At 38.0% G+C, this 16,412-nt stretch overlaps 1 protein-coding gene across 1 annotated transcript in view; it reads right to left on the reverse strand.

The window, feature by feature from the left end:
- Positions 1 to 8,402, reverse strand: part of RYR3 (ryanodine receptor 3) — a 633,352-nt gene extending 624,950 nt beyond the window's left edge. The window contains exons 1-2 of the mRNA XM_036736677.1: positions 8,391 to 8,402; positions 8,156 to 8,275 (exon numbers count right to left, since the gene is read on the reverse strand). Coding sequence (XP_036592572.1) covers positions 8,156 to 8,275; positions 8,391 to 8,402 — 132 coding nt within the window. The remainder of the gene's footprint in view (positions 1 to 8,155; positions 8,276 to 8,390) is intronic.
- Between the last annotated feature and the right edge of the window lie 8,010 nt (positions 8,403 to 16,412).

Below are 16,412 nucleotides of genomic sequence, written 5' to 3' on the forward strand. Positions count from 1 at the left end.
TGAAAATATAAATTACCCAAATTAACAGATCAGGAAAAAGAATGCCTAAACAATCCCATCTAAGAAAAAGAAATTGAATAAATCATTAATGAATTCCTTAGGAAAAAATCCCCATGGCCAGGTGGGATTACAAGTGAATTCTACCAAACATTTAAAGAACAATTAATTTTAATACTATGTAAACTATTTTCAAAAATAGGCAAAGAAGGATTCCTACAAGACTCCTGTTATGACACAAATATGGTGCTCCTACCTAAACCAGGAAGAGCTAAAACAGAGAAAGAAAATTATAGACCAATTTCCCTGATGAATATAGATGCAAAAATTTTGAACAAAATACTAGCAAGTAACGCAATATATCACAAGGATTAAACACTATGATCAGGTGAGATTTATACCAGGAATGTAGGGCTGGTTCAATATTAGGAAAACTATCATTATAATTGACCATATCAATAACAGAACCAACAGAAATCACATGATTATCTCAATAGCGGCTGAAAAAACATTCAACACCCATTCCTATTTAAAAAAAAAACTGGGGAGCATAAGAATAAAGGGAATGTTCCTTAAAATGATAAGTAGTATCTATCTAAAACCATCAGCAAGCATTATCTCTAATGGGGATAAGCTAGAAGTCTTCCCAATAAGATCATAGGTGAAGCAAGGATGCACATTAAGACCACTACTATAGTACTAGAAATATTAGCTATAGCAATAAAAGAAAAAGAAATTGAAGAAGTTAGAAGAGGTGATGAAGAAACAAAACCATCACTCTTCGCAGACGATATAATGGCATACTTAGCGAACTCTAGAACATCAACTACAAACTTACTTGAAATAATTAACAACTTTAGTAAAGTTGCAGGATAGAAGATAAACCCACATAAATTATCAGCATTTCTTTATATGACCAATAAAGCCCAGTGGCAAAAGACAGAAAGAGAAATTCCACTTAAAGTAACTGTAAACAATATAAAATACTTAGGAGTCTACTTGTCAAGACAAACCCAGGAACTATATGAACACAATTATAAAACACTTTTCACACAAATCAAGTCAGATCTAAACAACTGGAAAAATGTCAATTGCACACAAGCAGGCTGAGCTAATATAATAAAAATGACAATTCTGCCTAAGCTAATTTACCTATTCAGTGCATACCAATCAAATTGCCAAAAAATTATTTGATAGAGCTAGAAAAAAATAACAAAATTCGTCTGGTAGTGCAAAGAGTCAAGAATATTAAGGAAATTAATGAAATAAATACAAAGAAAGGAGGTCTAGCAATACCTGATCTCAAACTATACTATAAAGCAGTAATCATCAAAACTATCTAGTACTGGCTAAGAAATAGAGTGGTAGATCAGTGGAATAGATTAGGTATACAAGACACAGTAGTAAATGACCATAATAACCTAGTGTTTGAGAAATCCAAAAACCTCAAATTTTGGAATAAGAACTCACTATCTGACAAAAACTACTGGGAAAACTGGAAAACAATAGGACACAAACTAGGTATAGACCAACATCTCACACCCTATACCAAGATAAGGTCAAAATGGATGCACGATTTAGACAATAAAGGGTGACACCATAAGCAAATTAGAAGAGCAAAGAATAGTCTACCTGTCAGATCTACAGGGGGGAGAAGAATTCATGACCAAACAAGAGATAGAGAGCATTTTGATTATATTAAAAAGGTTCTGTACAAACAAAAGCAAAGCAAACAAGATTAGAAGAAAAGCACAAAGATGGGAAACAATTCTTACTACAAGTGTCTCTGATAAAGCCTCATTTCTAAAATATATAGAAAACTAAGTCAAATTTATAAGAATACAAGCCATTCCCCAATTGATAAATGGTCAAAGGATATGAACAGGCAGTTTTCAGATGAAGAAATCAAAGCTATCTAAAGGCATATGATGATGTGCTCTGAATCACTTTTGATTAGAGAAATGCAAATTAAAACAACCCTGAAATACCACTATAAAAGTATGTTTAATTCTTCAGCTGAAATGCATGACTTGAGACTTGAAGGAACTGAGACTTGAAGGAACCCAAGGGAGATGGGAGGCAGAGATGAGGAAGGAGAATACTCAGATGATTTTATATTTTAAACTGGAGGTAACAAGGAGAGCCACTAGAGTTTACTGAGTTGAGGGAGGGGATTTGGAAAGGGGTGACATGGAAAGTCACAGCTGAGTCGAGCATGGACTAGAGTAGGGAGAGGTTTGAGGTAAGAATCAATCTTATTAGTAGGTCCAGGAGTTTGTTACAGGGGGAAAATTCACTGAGACACTACAGCATTTATTAGGACCAGAGAGTAAGATAGCAAGATCTGCAGCATATCTGAACTCAAGTAATACCTGATTTTAGTACATTTGGGTTTACTTACCAGCTTTCATCTAGTAAAATGATAAATGGACAGTAGATATGGTATTACTCTGCACAATTAATTAATTCATTATTAAAATAAAATACCTACGACTGGGATCAGATTGTCCTTAACTAAGAAGGAAGGGGATGCTATAATTCTGAGCTGATAAATTACCAAGGCAATATTTCAAGGGCATAGCCAATCTATCTTATAGATTGTCCAAGAGATGACCCTTGAAACTATCTAGTCCAACTTTCACCTCACCAAGAATTGACTCTTCAACAATACTGACAAGTGGTCATCTGAACTACTGTTTATGAAAACTGGAAAAGACATTTTAAATACAGCTTTTCCCAAAATAACTAGGAATACCCCAGTTAAAATACAACTGAACAAGCAAAGGAAATAATTTCTTATATTGTAGCTGTGGCTCAAATAAACTCTAGAAATGACTATTGTTCCTAACTTGAGCAAGTTCCTAATTTGTTTCTAGACTGTCATTTAGAACAAGTCACTTCACCTCTGTCTAGACACCTTAATTTTCCCATGTATAAAACAGAAATTTTAAACTTCCATTCATGTGTACATATGTTGTGAGAGAGACAATGAAACATCAAAATAATGGACCACAGGAATATTAAACCAAGGTAATAATAATAGAGATCAAGTAAGGGAAGAGTTTTCACACATTATGAAAATTGGCTTTGGCCTGTATGCCAGATGAAGGAAGGAAATGAAGGTATGTTGCTGTAACAACAATGTTGCTATAGTTACTGCGGCTGTGTAAGACCAATAACAAGGGCACACAGAAGGGCTGCCAACCCATGTTCTTTGATCTGCTTTTCTAAGGAAAGCAACTTTAAGGGGTTAACAATCTCAATTTAATTAAATGTACATATATCATTTGCTTAGTTCAGGGAGAAAAGATCAGCCCCCTGAACTTCAGGGCAAATACAAACAGAAATTACAAGCATACATTATAAACTGAGCAAATAACACAAACCAGTCTATCCATAGCAATACATAGTTACCAGAGAAGCACCAACATCTGGGTTTTCTATCAAAGCGGGGGTGGGGGGGAGGTGTTCTTTCAACGACTTGCCCAGAGTTTCATCACTCTTTCAATGAGTATACCCCCAAAAGCAAAACACTAACCTTCCAGTACATATACCCTGCTCAGAACCCTGAGGGCTCAAGGCTCACCAATTAGGGTGTGAGAAATCACTAAAACCAGGGTGTGGGATAGTTAATCACTAGTACCACCACATACATTGTTTCCAATGACTCCCAACTGTCTTAGTGCTGAGAAACATTCCAAGACAAAAGATCCCACTTTACTTGCCCCATTCAAAGGCCAGACTCATTAAAGTCATGTGGTTGCCTTAGCATTCCAAAAGAGAAGAACAGAAAAAAATCCTGCCCTGATTACCATTACAGTTGTTCACCTGACAACATATATTAGATGGAACCTACTTTTTACTGGTGCCATTTTGAGGTCATTGAGCAATTAGGATTCAGAAAATTTCTAGAAGTTTCAGGACTATTTGACAAGTTCCAGGAGTAATTAACTGGAATCATCAGTGGAAAAACAATGTTGGATATAAATGGTAAAATGTGAAGCACTGGAAAAACATCAATATCCATTTTTCAACAAATCACTCTTGTTAAATGGGCCCAGTGGGTACTTAGTAATCTTCAATGATGTTATATTATAAAACTCCCTCTATGGCCCAGTTCCTAGTGATAGTGCTCAGTAACTATTAAGGAAGGAAGGGTTTCCTTTAGATCTGCGCCCATTTATTTTGAATGGTAATGTTTTGTTAACTAACATCATAATTTCATGGGACCTAAGTAGCCTGTAGTCCATAGATGCAAAGTATAAGATGGAAGGAGGGAAAGGGTGGTCTGAATATCTTCTAGGTTAGGGCTGTCCAAAATGAAGCTCACAGTGTGATTTATGTTGCCCGCTGACAAGCATAGAAATTTACATAAATGCTTCAGTAAATGAAGCCAAGCTACCTCAGAGCTCTCACTAAAATGTCAAATCAAAACATATCATCTATTGTTTCAATAAAAACCTAAGGTTGGATAGCCCTATTCTAGGCATAAGAGATAAATGTCACGAGAAAATCCAAACTGCTTCCTGAGCAGATCAAGCTTCCATCACCTGGTCAGCTCATGTTTTCCTCACTGCTGCTCTCATTTTGCTTAGACAGTTCATGATCTACTGCACTGAATTCTGACCATGCCCAAACTCTGTCCCATTGAAGAATGTTTCTCCACCACAGTTCAGATAGCCTTATACATATCAAGTATGTTAATAAAGTTTCTAGATTTGCTATTCTGTCTTTGGTCACCACCCTATACAAGCCAGGCAAGAAAGGAAACCCTTGTGCTTCCAGGGTCAAGGGTTAAGATATGATGGCAAATCAACATTTAGAAGAAAGTCTTAGATTCTCTCAGTCACTATGTGCTTCATGTTCCTGTGTCATGCATCTAATACTTGCGTTCTTTTTTAGATTCAATTCAACAAATGTTTAGTAAGCTCCTATTTTGTGCATGACATACTTTGAGACTGCTTAGAATGAGAGGTAGCTGTGGCCAAGCAATTTCATAGTCACAAAGCTATAAGTTAATATTAAGACATGGACCAAAAAGAATTTTAGGCATGAGAGGACTAAGGATAGTATGAAAGAATCTTTTAATATGTTGAAGGACCAGGAGTCAGGTATAAGAATAGTTATTAACTATGGACTATGAATCTTGTCATCCATTATTGCAACAATTCCCTGCCCTACAGTGCTTCATAATAAATAAATTTTAACTACTTTAGAAAATGGTGTGTTGATATTAGGTAGTGGAAGGAGTGGAGTAAAAGAAACTCATGGCCTTCAAGTCACAAGAGAACTTAAGGTTTGGTCCCGGCAAGTAAGGCTTCATGTTAAAAGTCTGAAATTTTTTTTAAAAAAGGCATCCATGAGGCAAGATCTGGACTCAGTGGTAGAGAAAACAACAGTGGGGTTAACAAAAGATAAGAGGGCTGCCATATAAACCCTATGGTACCACATCTTCTTGGTCCCCTCCTTCCAACAGCTTTCTTTCTCTATTTTACTTGATTCCCCTACTGGTCCTCCTCAATGTTTCTTGAGTTTACTTACACGGGTGATAATCATTTTAATCCTTAACTGATTTGACATTTCCTAGATAAAGATTCTAATGGTTTCTAGGGTTTCCTGTTTGATTTACAATCTGCAGACTGAATGGAATAATTTCTGCTGTCTATAACCTAATGCTTACTACCTATATCTGAAATATGGATTTTTACCTTATAAATTATTTCTGTTGATACTGTGGAACTGAACGCTAAAGAAGTTCAGAGAATTTTTTCATAGGGCTGAAAGTGTGGTGTGTTTTGCTCTAATTGATAAAAATTTTGCAGTTCTAAGTAGGTGATCATATTTAGAAGGAGGGGCTCAGAATTCACATCTAGGAACTCTGCAATTCCCTGCCCTGTCATGGACTTGACAGTATTACTTAGTATAAGTCTCCCTATGATTCAGTTTCCTCAAACATAAAATGAAGGCAATCATTTAGCCAAGGAGCCATATATAATTATTTCCACCAAAATTTAAATGTAATTTGTAAAATATGAATCTTTGGGTTCAAATTCCACATCTGCTACACACTAGTTGTTAAGGGGTCCCCTGAATTTGTCTTTTTGCGTTGCCATATTTTCCAGAAACACTGGACCTGAACTGTGCAAAAGCCCCTGAACAAGTCAAGGATGAAGCCCACCCTCACCCCAAGCTGACACATAATTTGTTATTTGCATCTCAAGCTGAACTCCCTGTGTGTCCTTTGGGAGTCAAGACAGGCACCAATCAGTCTGTATCAAAGAAACTGTTGTGTAGCTGGAACCCTTGTAGATAAGCAGGCCATCTTATCTTCATAGTCTAGCAGTTCCTAAGAGAAAAGAATGTTGCTTTTGCCATCTTATTCATGGTTTCATCTCCCCTTGGGAGGGTGGGGAATTAGTCCTTTCCCCATCCCTATTGTTCTTTTCCTCCTGCTGTGCCACGCCCATTTAGGAGGGGATTGGTGTCTCTCTTCCCTGCTTGGTTGTAATCACATAAATATGCAAGTTTCTGTTTGGACTGTGAACTCCTTGCTTGCACCTGGAGTCCCACATGCATGTTCATGTCTCTTGTAATAAATCCAGCTGCAATGCATATCTTCTGGACTTGTGAAATTTTTTTGGTTAAAATGTACCAGGCAACAATCTAAGACTACAGATTTTGGTACAGATGCTGGTCTGCACTGGCAGAGGAGTTTCTTCATTAGGATCCCCTATATAAATTAAATAATGATTCAGACAAAACAAAATAGTACAGAAAATACAAAAACCTGGTTTCCGCCCTTGAAAGGTTTATAGAAGAGTTCAGATAGCAGAGTTCAAAAGATACAGACAAGAGTAATGGTTTTATAAAGGAAATTAGGCAATAGACTTTTAACAGGATATAGTGTGGTCTATTTCTTCCTCTTTAATTTTATTTAATATGTTCTGTGTGAGTGCTATGACTATAGACAGATATCAATGTATTCATAGGATAATAAGCCATCATGCACAACAAAGAAACAAAGCTATTGGGGGGCAGCATTATTTAGAAATATGAATCACATAAATTCACGCAGGCAGGTGTTCCATTTTTTGCAAACTTTCTTAAGTGATAAACAAATAAATACATGTATATACATATTTGCCTAAGAGAAGAGTTTGTTAGTCAGCTTAGACATGGTAAGGTGTTTCACCTCTTCCACAGCCCAAGAAATGCTTGTAGAGGAAATAGGCACTCAGCTGGGCTTTCAAGGTACACAGGAATGGGAGTATCATGAAAATGTAGACTACTTACATCCACCTCAAACTGTAATAACAAAAGCTAAATTATACACAAAAGACAGATGATGGAAAAGTTCAGTAAAAAAAATAAACAACAGAAGTATAAGTCATCAAAAAAAATTCTTGTATTTTCTTCCCATCAGGTATACAAGGCAGATAACTACCACACCATTAGCATATCAAATATCATAATGATATACATTTGCAAATAACCATATCAAAAATTTTACACCTGAAAGTAGAGATAGGAACTAGTCCTGTGATGTAATTAGTATAAGGAACTCCCTCTGGCAATGTAGTTTGGAATCTTCTCTGCAATTTACAATCTTAGAGAGTTGCCTAGAATAGCAAGGGGTCAAGTGACTTGCCTGGTAACACAACCAGAGGCAGAATTTGAACCTGGTTCCTGGCTTCAAGGCTAATTCTCTATCCACTATGCAACTGCTTCTCATATCTGAAAGTAGAGAACATTATAATCCACAGTTCTGCAAATTAACCAAAAAGGGATGGAGAGAAGGAAAAGTAAAGTGGGGACATGTTTGGGGGCAGAGTGATTAATAAGAATAAGCCCAGAGTGATTATTTCTTCATCTAGAAAAGGGGTTATTTGGTGCCTTCCAGTTCAAAAAATCCAAGATTCTATGAATAACTTCCTAGAAAGTCACTGGTGTACTACTGAATGCTGGACGGACCAAGAGTACCTCCCATACTTCACACTGCTGTGTCCACATTCCTGCTTCCATCGCTAACCAAGAGACAAAGCCATTTTCTAGTATCTCATTTTCAAATCTGAAAAAGAAACCATTCTTTTCTGGTACATAATGTGGGCACTCTCTGAGAAGGGAGGAGAAAGGATAGGAGGAGGGTGGTAAACCTTACTTTAGCTTCAGAAGTTGGTTCCAAGAAACACAGGCGGTTCCCAAGTCCTTCAGCAGCCAAACAGAACTTTCTTTGCTCCTTGTGGATGTTGGCAACACACTGGAGAACCACTTCATCTTCCTGTTAGGAAAAACATAAGAACCCACATGAGTGGTGTGGGGATGAACCTGGCTATTCCAAATCATGCCCCAGGTTATGCTGTCTCACTCAACTCTGATGATTTAGCAGCCTCAACAAAGGGCCCCATGCTCTGGGATATCTTTAGGGAATAAGAACAATGGCGTCGTTATTTCCCAGCCTCACAGGTAGCTAGAGCACTGGGCCTGGAGTCAGGAAGACCCAAGTTCAAATCCAGCCTCAGATTCTTACCTGGGTAAGTCACCTAACCTCTATCCGTCTTAGTTTCCTCAACTGTAAAATGGGGATGATAATATCACCTAACTCCCAAGGTTGTTATAAGGATTAAATGAGATATTTGTAAAGCACATAGCACAATGCTGGCACATAGTAGGTACCTCACAAATGCTAGTTTCCTTCTGCCATCTTTTAATCACCAGGCACAAATTTAACACCTATGGTATACGAGTGCTACGCCAATGCTGAGGTGCTTTGCGGGGAGAAGGTAGTGCCATAAAGAGAGGGAAAATAAGAATATGTGACATGGTCCCTGATCTAAAGGAGCTTACAATATAGATATGGAAATAATATAAATACTTGAAAAAATGTAAGACAAAATTGAAGTTGTATATCCTAAGTGTTCTGATAATAATGTAGAAAGTGGTCACTTGAGTATCAAGAGGGAAGGAGAATGAATAAAAATAATGTAGGGTTAGAGAAAGAAAGCTTCCCAGGCTGGGCAAGTAAGCTATACATACAGTAAAAGAGGAGAAAGAATAAAGGAATGAGTGGAGGCAGGAAAATGAACAAAATAGTTGAAAAAGATAGTAAGATTATCACAGCCAGCGTGAAGTAAACATTTAGAAAGTCAAAAGAAGTGAGATTGTAGAGAAAAGGAAGAGAGTTAGAAAGGGAGATCTTGAAAGTCAAGGAGGAAGGTGGGGGATTGAGACACTGTAGATTCTTGAGGAGGTACAAGGCTATTCTTTTTTATTTATTTTTAATATTCATTTTAAAAATATTCAGTTCTGAATTCTCCCCTTCCCTCACCCCCCCCACTCATTGAGAAGGCAAGAAATGTGATATCAATTATACATGTGAAATCATGCAAAACATTTCCATATTAGCAATGTTGAAAAAAAAGCAAGAAAAATAAAGTGAAAAAAAATTATGCTTCAGTCTTCACTCAGACTTCATTAGTTCTCTCTCTGGAGAATATAAGTCCTTAAGAACTGTCTTGGATCACTACTGTCTTAATCAGAGAAGCTAAGTAAGTCATTTAGTTGATCATCATACAATATTGCTGTTACTGTGTACAATGGCCTTCTGGTTTTGCTCACTTCACTTTGCATCAGTTTTTAGAAGTCTTCCCAGGTTTTTCTGAAACTATCCTGCTTGTCATGTCTTGCAACACAATAGTATTCCATTACATTTGTAAATGACAATTTGTTTGGTCATCCCCAATTGATGGGCACCCCCTCAATTTCCAATTCTTCGCCACCACAAAAAGAGTTACCATAAATATTTTTGTACATATAGGCCCTTTTCTTTTTTCTTTGAACTCTTTGGGATACAGACCTAGTAGTGTTATTGCTGGGTCAAATGGTATACACAGTCTTATAGCCAGTGGTGGAATTCTGCCGGTTCAGTACCTAATTTCAGATTTAGTTCTGAGAACAAGTTGTTGGGGCGGGGAGGTCTGCGCCAGCCATGTCAGCGGTGGGGGCAGAGCGTAGGCTCAGTTCCGGGGAGAACAGGTTGTTAATTCATTTGAATCCCACCACTGCTTAGCCTTTTTGACTATAAAAGCCCACAGACCTGTGATTTAGGAAGATCATTTTGGTGGCTGAATGGATTAGAGTGGAGAGAGACTTGAGGAAGGCAGACGCCTCAGCAAGCTATTGCAATAGTCCAGGTATGAGGTGATGAAGGCCTGCCAAAATGGTAGTAGTGTCAGAGAAGAAATGAGGTCATATTCAAGAGATGTTGCAAAGGCAAAATAGGTCTTAGAAACATATTGGATTGGGGCAGGGCAGATAGTGAAGAGTCCAGGATGACTCCTAGCTTGTGAGCTTGAGGGATGAGAGGATGATGTTGCTCTCTATAGTATACGGAAGGGAGGAGAAGGGTGAGTTTATGAAGGGAAGATCATGAGTTTAGTTTTAGACATTTTAAACCATCTATATCATCATGCTCACTAACTGTTAAGTAAGCCCCTAAGTCTGCCCTGGGCCTTCTTTCTTTTCCCTCTCTATTCTCTCATCAGCATCCATGAGTTCACTTATCAGCTCTATACAAATGATTCCAATATCAACTTATCCAGCTTCTCTTCTGAGCTCCAGTGTCACATCACAGAATTCATGTTGGACACTTCAAACTGGATATCCTATAAGCATTTCGAAGTCAACATATGTCCAAAAGGGAATTAGTTATCTTTCTATATTCTCCCCTCTTCTAAATTTCTCCATCACCCAGATTTGGAACCTGTTATCCTTGATCATTCCACTGATCATTCCATACATATTTAATCAATTGCAAAAATCTTGTAATTTCTTTCTCTTCAGCATCTTTCTCTCCACTCATATGGACCCAATCACACTGCTGGGTTATTTTCCTAAAGTGTCAGGTCTAACCATGTCAGCCCTCTCGCTTCAATAATCTCTCGTAACTCCTTTATCATCCAGGATAAAATATAAAATTCTTTGTTTGGCAGAGCTCTTCACAACCTGACCCTGTCCTAACTTTCCTATCTTTTTACACTATACTTCCTTCAATTCACTCTATGATACAGCCACATTGGCCTAAGACATCAATGCTTTTGCACTGGCTGGAATGCTCCCATGCTTAGAATGTTCTTCCCACATAAGCCTCTTTTAGAATTTCTGAGTTCCTTTAAAGCCTTAACTCATGTACTATATCCTCCAGGAGGCATTTTCTGGTCTCTTTAGTGGATAGTGACATCCCTTCTAAGGTTATTGGGCATGTACTCTACAGTTATCTGGTATGGTCAGATATACATACATGTATACATATATGTATGTGTACAGGTGTGCTGTATGCATATATATGTGTATATATATGTATATATGTGTGTATAATACACACACACATATATATGTATATATATAATATACATACACACACACACACACAGTATACATGTATCTATCCCTAGGGATAACCAGGGGAAACAAAGCTATGTTTTCCTCATATAAGATTACTAATATCACTAAGACTAGGAGTGACCTTAAATAAAATTGTGAAATAAAAGTTGTTTGCCTCTAGCACCACCCTTCTAACCCTTGGGGGCCCCTTTTTATTTTCCATTCATCTCTCCCCTACTTTCCCTTCCCCCTATGGCAGGGGTTCGAAGCTTAGGGTCCATGGACCCTCAAGAGGTCTATGGATAGATTTCAGGTGGTCCATGAACTTTGACAAGGAAAAAAAAATTACATCTTTATTTTTAATAATATCTAACTATAATTTAGAGTTTCCTTCCATTTATTTTACATAATTAAGAATGTAGGTATTCTAAGAAAGGGTCTATAGACTTCAGACTGCTAAAGGGTCCCATGACATAAAAAAGATTTTAGAAACCCTGCCCTAAAGTATCCCATCCCTCTCAACTTCCCCTTTCCTATTTCTTTATCTATCCCTCTTATGCCCAATAAATCCACATTTGTATACATATATACACACACACATACGTACATATATGTGTGTGTACATATCTATACACACATACAGACACACACACATATACATATACCATTATAAATTTGGAATTTTGGAGCTGTAAGGACATTAAAGAACATCTAATCGAGAACACTCATTTTGCAGTTAAAAGAACAGAAGCCCAACCTGCATGAGATCATGTAGCTAATTCATTAAAGGAGAGGGTAGGACAAGCACCCAGGTTTCTTCATTCTCAATTAGGTGATATATCCAAGCCATGTTTGAAACAGGCTAGTCAAATTCCTATGATGGGAAGCTACCAGGTAGACCTGACATATTTCTGCCTTTGTATACCCAGCACCTAGCAAGCACAGCACCTAATATGCAATAGGTGCTTAGTAGATACTTGATCATTCAATCATTTTTAAAAGTACAAAAAAAAAACCCCAAAAACCAACAGGTAATTCAATAGGCCACTTAACAAATGTTCCATTTCATTTTGCTAACAACTACCACAGAATAAGGTACCTAACAACTAGTTCAGTACATATGGCCTTCTTCCACTCCCTACTCACTTCCATTTGGTTTGTTTTCTTTGTTTCTCTAATTTCTTTGTAACTCTAATTTCACTGAAAATAATTATGGCATCTCTCTTATAAAGTACCCTCTACTACCATTTAGACAATGAAAAGCATACTACACATCCACAAAAGGTAAAAAGTACAAAATAGGGGGTGGTGAGGTTGAGAACTGCAAGTGTAATTGGTAGCCCTAACAATAAATAGAAGAACTGGTGATTAGGTTTGCTAAAATCTAGAAGCAATCTTAAACTATTTCTGCTCAGAAATCTACTGCCTCAAGTCTAAACTGCTCTGTTTAATTTTCAAAGCCCTTTCTAGCGAAAGCCAGTCTGCTGCCTGCATTCGTGCCTCTGTGTGTCTGTGGATGTGTATATACATGTGTGTATATAGTATAGCATATATATGTTTAAATATATGCGTGTGTGTGTGTGTGTGTGTGTATGTGTGTGTGTGTAGTAAGCAAGGGCACATAAGTGAGTGCACTAGAAGTAAACTTGCAGATAAGGAAACTGAGGCCCAAGGTAGATAATACAACTACAAATCCATCTGATTTTCCACTGCGCCCAGCATGCACCTTCTGCACTCTCAGGACATAATTCATGTACATCCCTTACCTCTATTCTTTTAACTTATACTGTTCTGCTTGCTTAGAATGCCCTCCCTCTTTCCCTCTGCCAAGCCAAATCCTTATCATCCTTCACAATGAAGATCATCCCAAGTTGCAATTCTTCCACCAAAACACTTCCAGGAAATCTTCGGCCCACAATGGACTTTGCCTTAACTGAATTCTTTTTGTATTTATGTTCAGTACTAAGGGTGGGGAACCTGCCTGTGGCCTCGAAGCCACATGTGGCCCTCTAGGTCCTCAAGTGTGGCCCTGTGACTCAATCTAAACTTCACAGAACAAATCCCCTTAAAAAAGGATTTGTTCTGTAAAACCTGGACTCAGTCAAAAGGCTAAAAGGCTGCACCCAAAGACCAGAAGGCCACATGTAGTCTCAAGGCCACAGGTTCCCCACTCCTACATATGTTCTAATTGTTATATGTTAGTCTTATATCGTCAACCATGACACAAATTTCTTGAAGACAGGGAGTTTGCCTAATACCTCTTCACAGCCCTCAAAGTACTTTGCAACTCACTGATATATAACAGGAAATTGATAAATACCTATTGGTGGTTGTGTGAGAACCACAAAGAGAAAAGAAAACCATTTTCCTATACTCTATTCTAGTACGAAAGTCTCAGGGCATTACAAAAAAGGAGGACTGAATAACAGTTAACAGAGCATGAGCTAAGTAATCTGATAAAAAAAAGCCAACTTTAGAGTCAAAAGTTAGTAAGACATATTATCTATGATGTGTCTTGGGACCCCATATTCTAACATTTTAATAGTTTCGTTTATTTTATAAAACAGGAGCAATATACCATTCTACCTCTTGGGGGTGTCTGCAAAGGTAAACACTGGCTACGAAACCTTCTTCTATATCCTTAATAACCTTTGTAACATGAGCCTATGCACAAACTATCTTTCTAGTCTCCCCATCTATTCTGTAACCCAGAGACAGTGGACTTCCTTGCAGTTCCTCAACAGCTCCATCTCCAGACTGCACATTTTCATTGGCTGCACAGAATGCCCCCTTTCCTGATCTCCCCCTTCCTTCTTCCTTTACTTCTTTCAAATCTCAGCTAAAATCCAATCTTCTACAGGAAGCCTTTACGATACCATTTAATTCTAGCGCCTTCCCTCTGTTAATTGTTTCCATTTCATCCAGTCTATAGTTTGCGTATAATTCTTTAAACATTGTTTCCGCCATTAGATTGTGAGTTCCTTGAGAACAGGTATTGTCTTTGGCCTTTCTTTGTGTCCCCAGCAATTAGCAGAGTGGCTGGCACATAGGAGGCACTCAGAAAATGTGTATTGACTGACTTACTGACTTTTATGTAAACTGAATCGCAGAAAACCAATGCCAAGAGGATGGCAAGTGCTAGAGGTAAGTAGCTAAGAATCAATGAAACAAGGCATTATATGACTTCAGATCACACTAAAAAGCTTGTAAATAGAATTAAGAATCCAGTAGATTTCATAGTTAACATAGATGGCCACTACTGGCATCTCTCAAAATACCCCATGGGATGTCAGCAATGTAAGGTCATTTATAGTTCCACACTCCTTATGCCTTCTGTAATGAAAGAACAGCTTTCCTTTCAGAGCTTCAGTGCTGACTTGGACTGAACCTCCTTCAACCAAACTCTCACTTCACTTAATTTCTTTTTTTCAAACACAGAATCTCAGAGGTAAAAGTAACTTCCGAGGCCAATTAGTATAATTCATACCTGAACCTATACTTCTCTACATCAGCTTTAATAAACAGTCATAGTCATTCAATCTCTGCTTAAAGTCTTCTAGTGAGGGAAAGGACTACAGTCAATTCTACTTTTGGAGAGCTCTAATTGTTAAGAAATTTTTCCTCAGAGCGAACCAAAATCTTCTCCACAAATCCACTGCTGCTCTTTCTGCCAAATAGAGGCTGGTCACATTTCCAGGGTTCTTCGGATTGTTGAGCAAAATAGGATACAAGGATCAGACTAGAGGAAGTGGCTAAAATAAAACAGACAGCTCCATCTGCAGATTAGCCATGAAACTTGTCTCCCTAATAATATGTAAACTCCTTGATAGCAGTGACTACGTAGTTTTTTTTTTTTAATCTTTTCCTTGCTTGTACAAGTCTGCCTCTGTTTCAACAATCCAGTTAGCAGTTGTTGTGGGGGTGAAAGACTAACACAAGCCCAATAAGAACGCTGCCAAAGCCCACGTTCTTTTGATCTGATTTACTAAGGGAAGCAACGTTAAGGGGTTGACAAGTTTACTTTAATTCAGCATACAAATACCATTCACTTAGTTCAGGGGAAAAAGCCAGCACCCTGAACTTCAGAGCAAAATACGAACAAATTACAGACAACGACAGATAGACCAAATACAATTCATAGTTACCAACATCTAAGTTCAGCCCAGGAGCTCATAACAAGAGCTGGCCCAGAATCATGAGTGCCCCCACTGCTGTGGGTAAGAGCTCCAAAAAAAAGAAAGCCAACCCCTGGTTTAATATCTTTTTCAGGGTCAAAGGTGAGTCACACATGTGACTCACCCACGTGACCTGAAATCGTCACAAATAGGCGAATTAAACCCACGTGTTCTAAAAGCCTCTGATGTCCCAAACATGTCACTCAAACTCATGTGTAAACTAGGCCTTCCCTTAGTTAGCCCCACCTGGGGCCCCACCTTGGTTACCAATTCACACCCACATAGGTTTAGCACCTAATTTGGGTTTGGGCTTGGGGCTTAGCACCTAGTAAGACTCAAAGATACTTAATCATTTTAAAACGGTAAGAAAGTCCCAACTCAATTGATATTACAGCCTCCACTCCAATCCATTAATCTTCCTAAAGTATAGTGGCTATCACCTCCAGAACCAAATATAAAATCCATTTGGCAATCAAAGCCCTTCACAGTCTGACCCCCTCCTTCCTTTCCAGTCTTCTTATATCTTACTCCCCTCCATGTACTTTGTGATCCATTGACATTGGCCTCTTGGTTCTTTTTCTAACAAGATAACTTTATCTCCAGACTCCAGGCATTTTCACTGGCTGTTCCTCATGCCAGGAATACTCTCTCTCATCTCTGCTTCCCTGCCTTCCTTCCCAGCTAAAATCCCATACTACCTTCTATAAAAAAACCTTTCCTGATCCCCATTAATGTTAGTGCCTTCCCTCTATCAAATGTCCCCCATTTATCCTCTCTGTGTATGTGTATCTATATTTACAGATATTAACATCTATATATAGATACGTACATCTATCGATATGTAGAGATCAATAGATGTAT

The sequence above is a fragment of the Trichosurus vulpecula genome, chromosome 8 (genome assembly GCF_011100635.1).
Source record: "Trichosurus vulpecula isolate mTriVul1 chromosome 8, mTriVul1.pri, whole genome shotgun sequence".
Lineage (NCBI taxonomy): Eukaryota > Metazoa > Chordata > Mammalia > Diprotodontia > Phalangeridae > Trichosurus > Trichosurus vulpecula.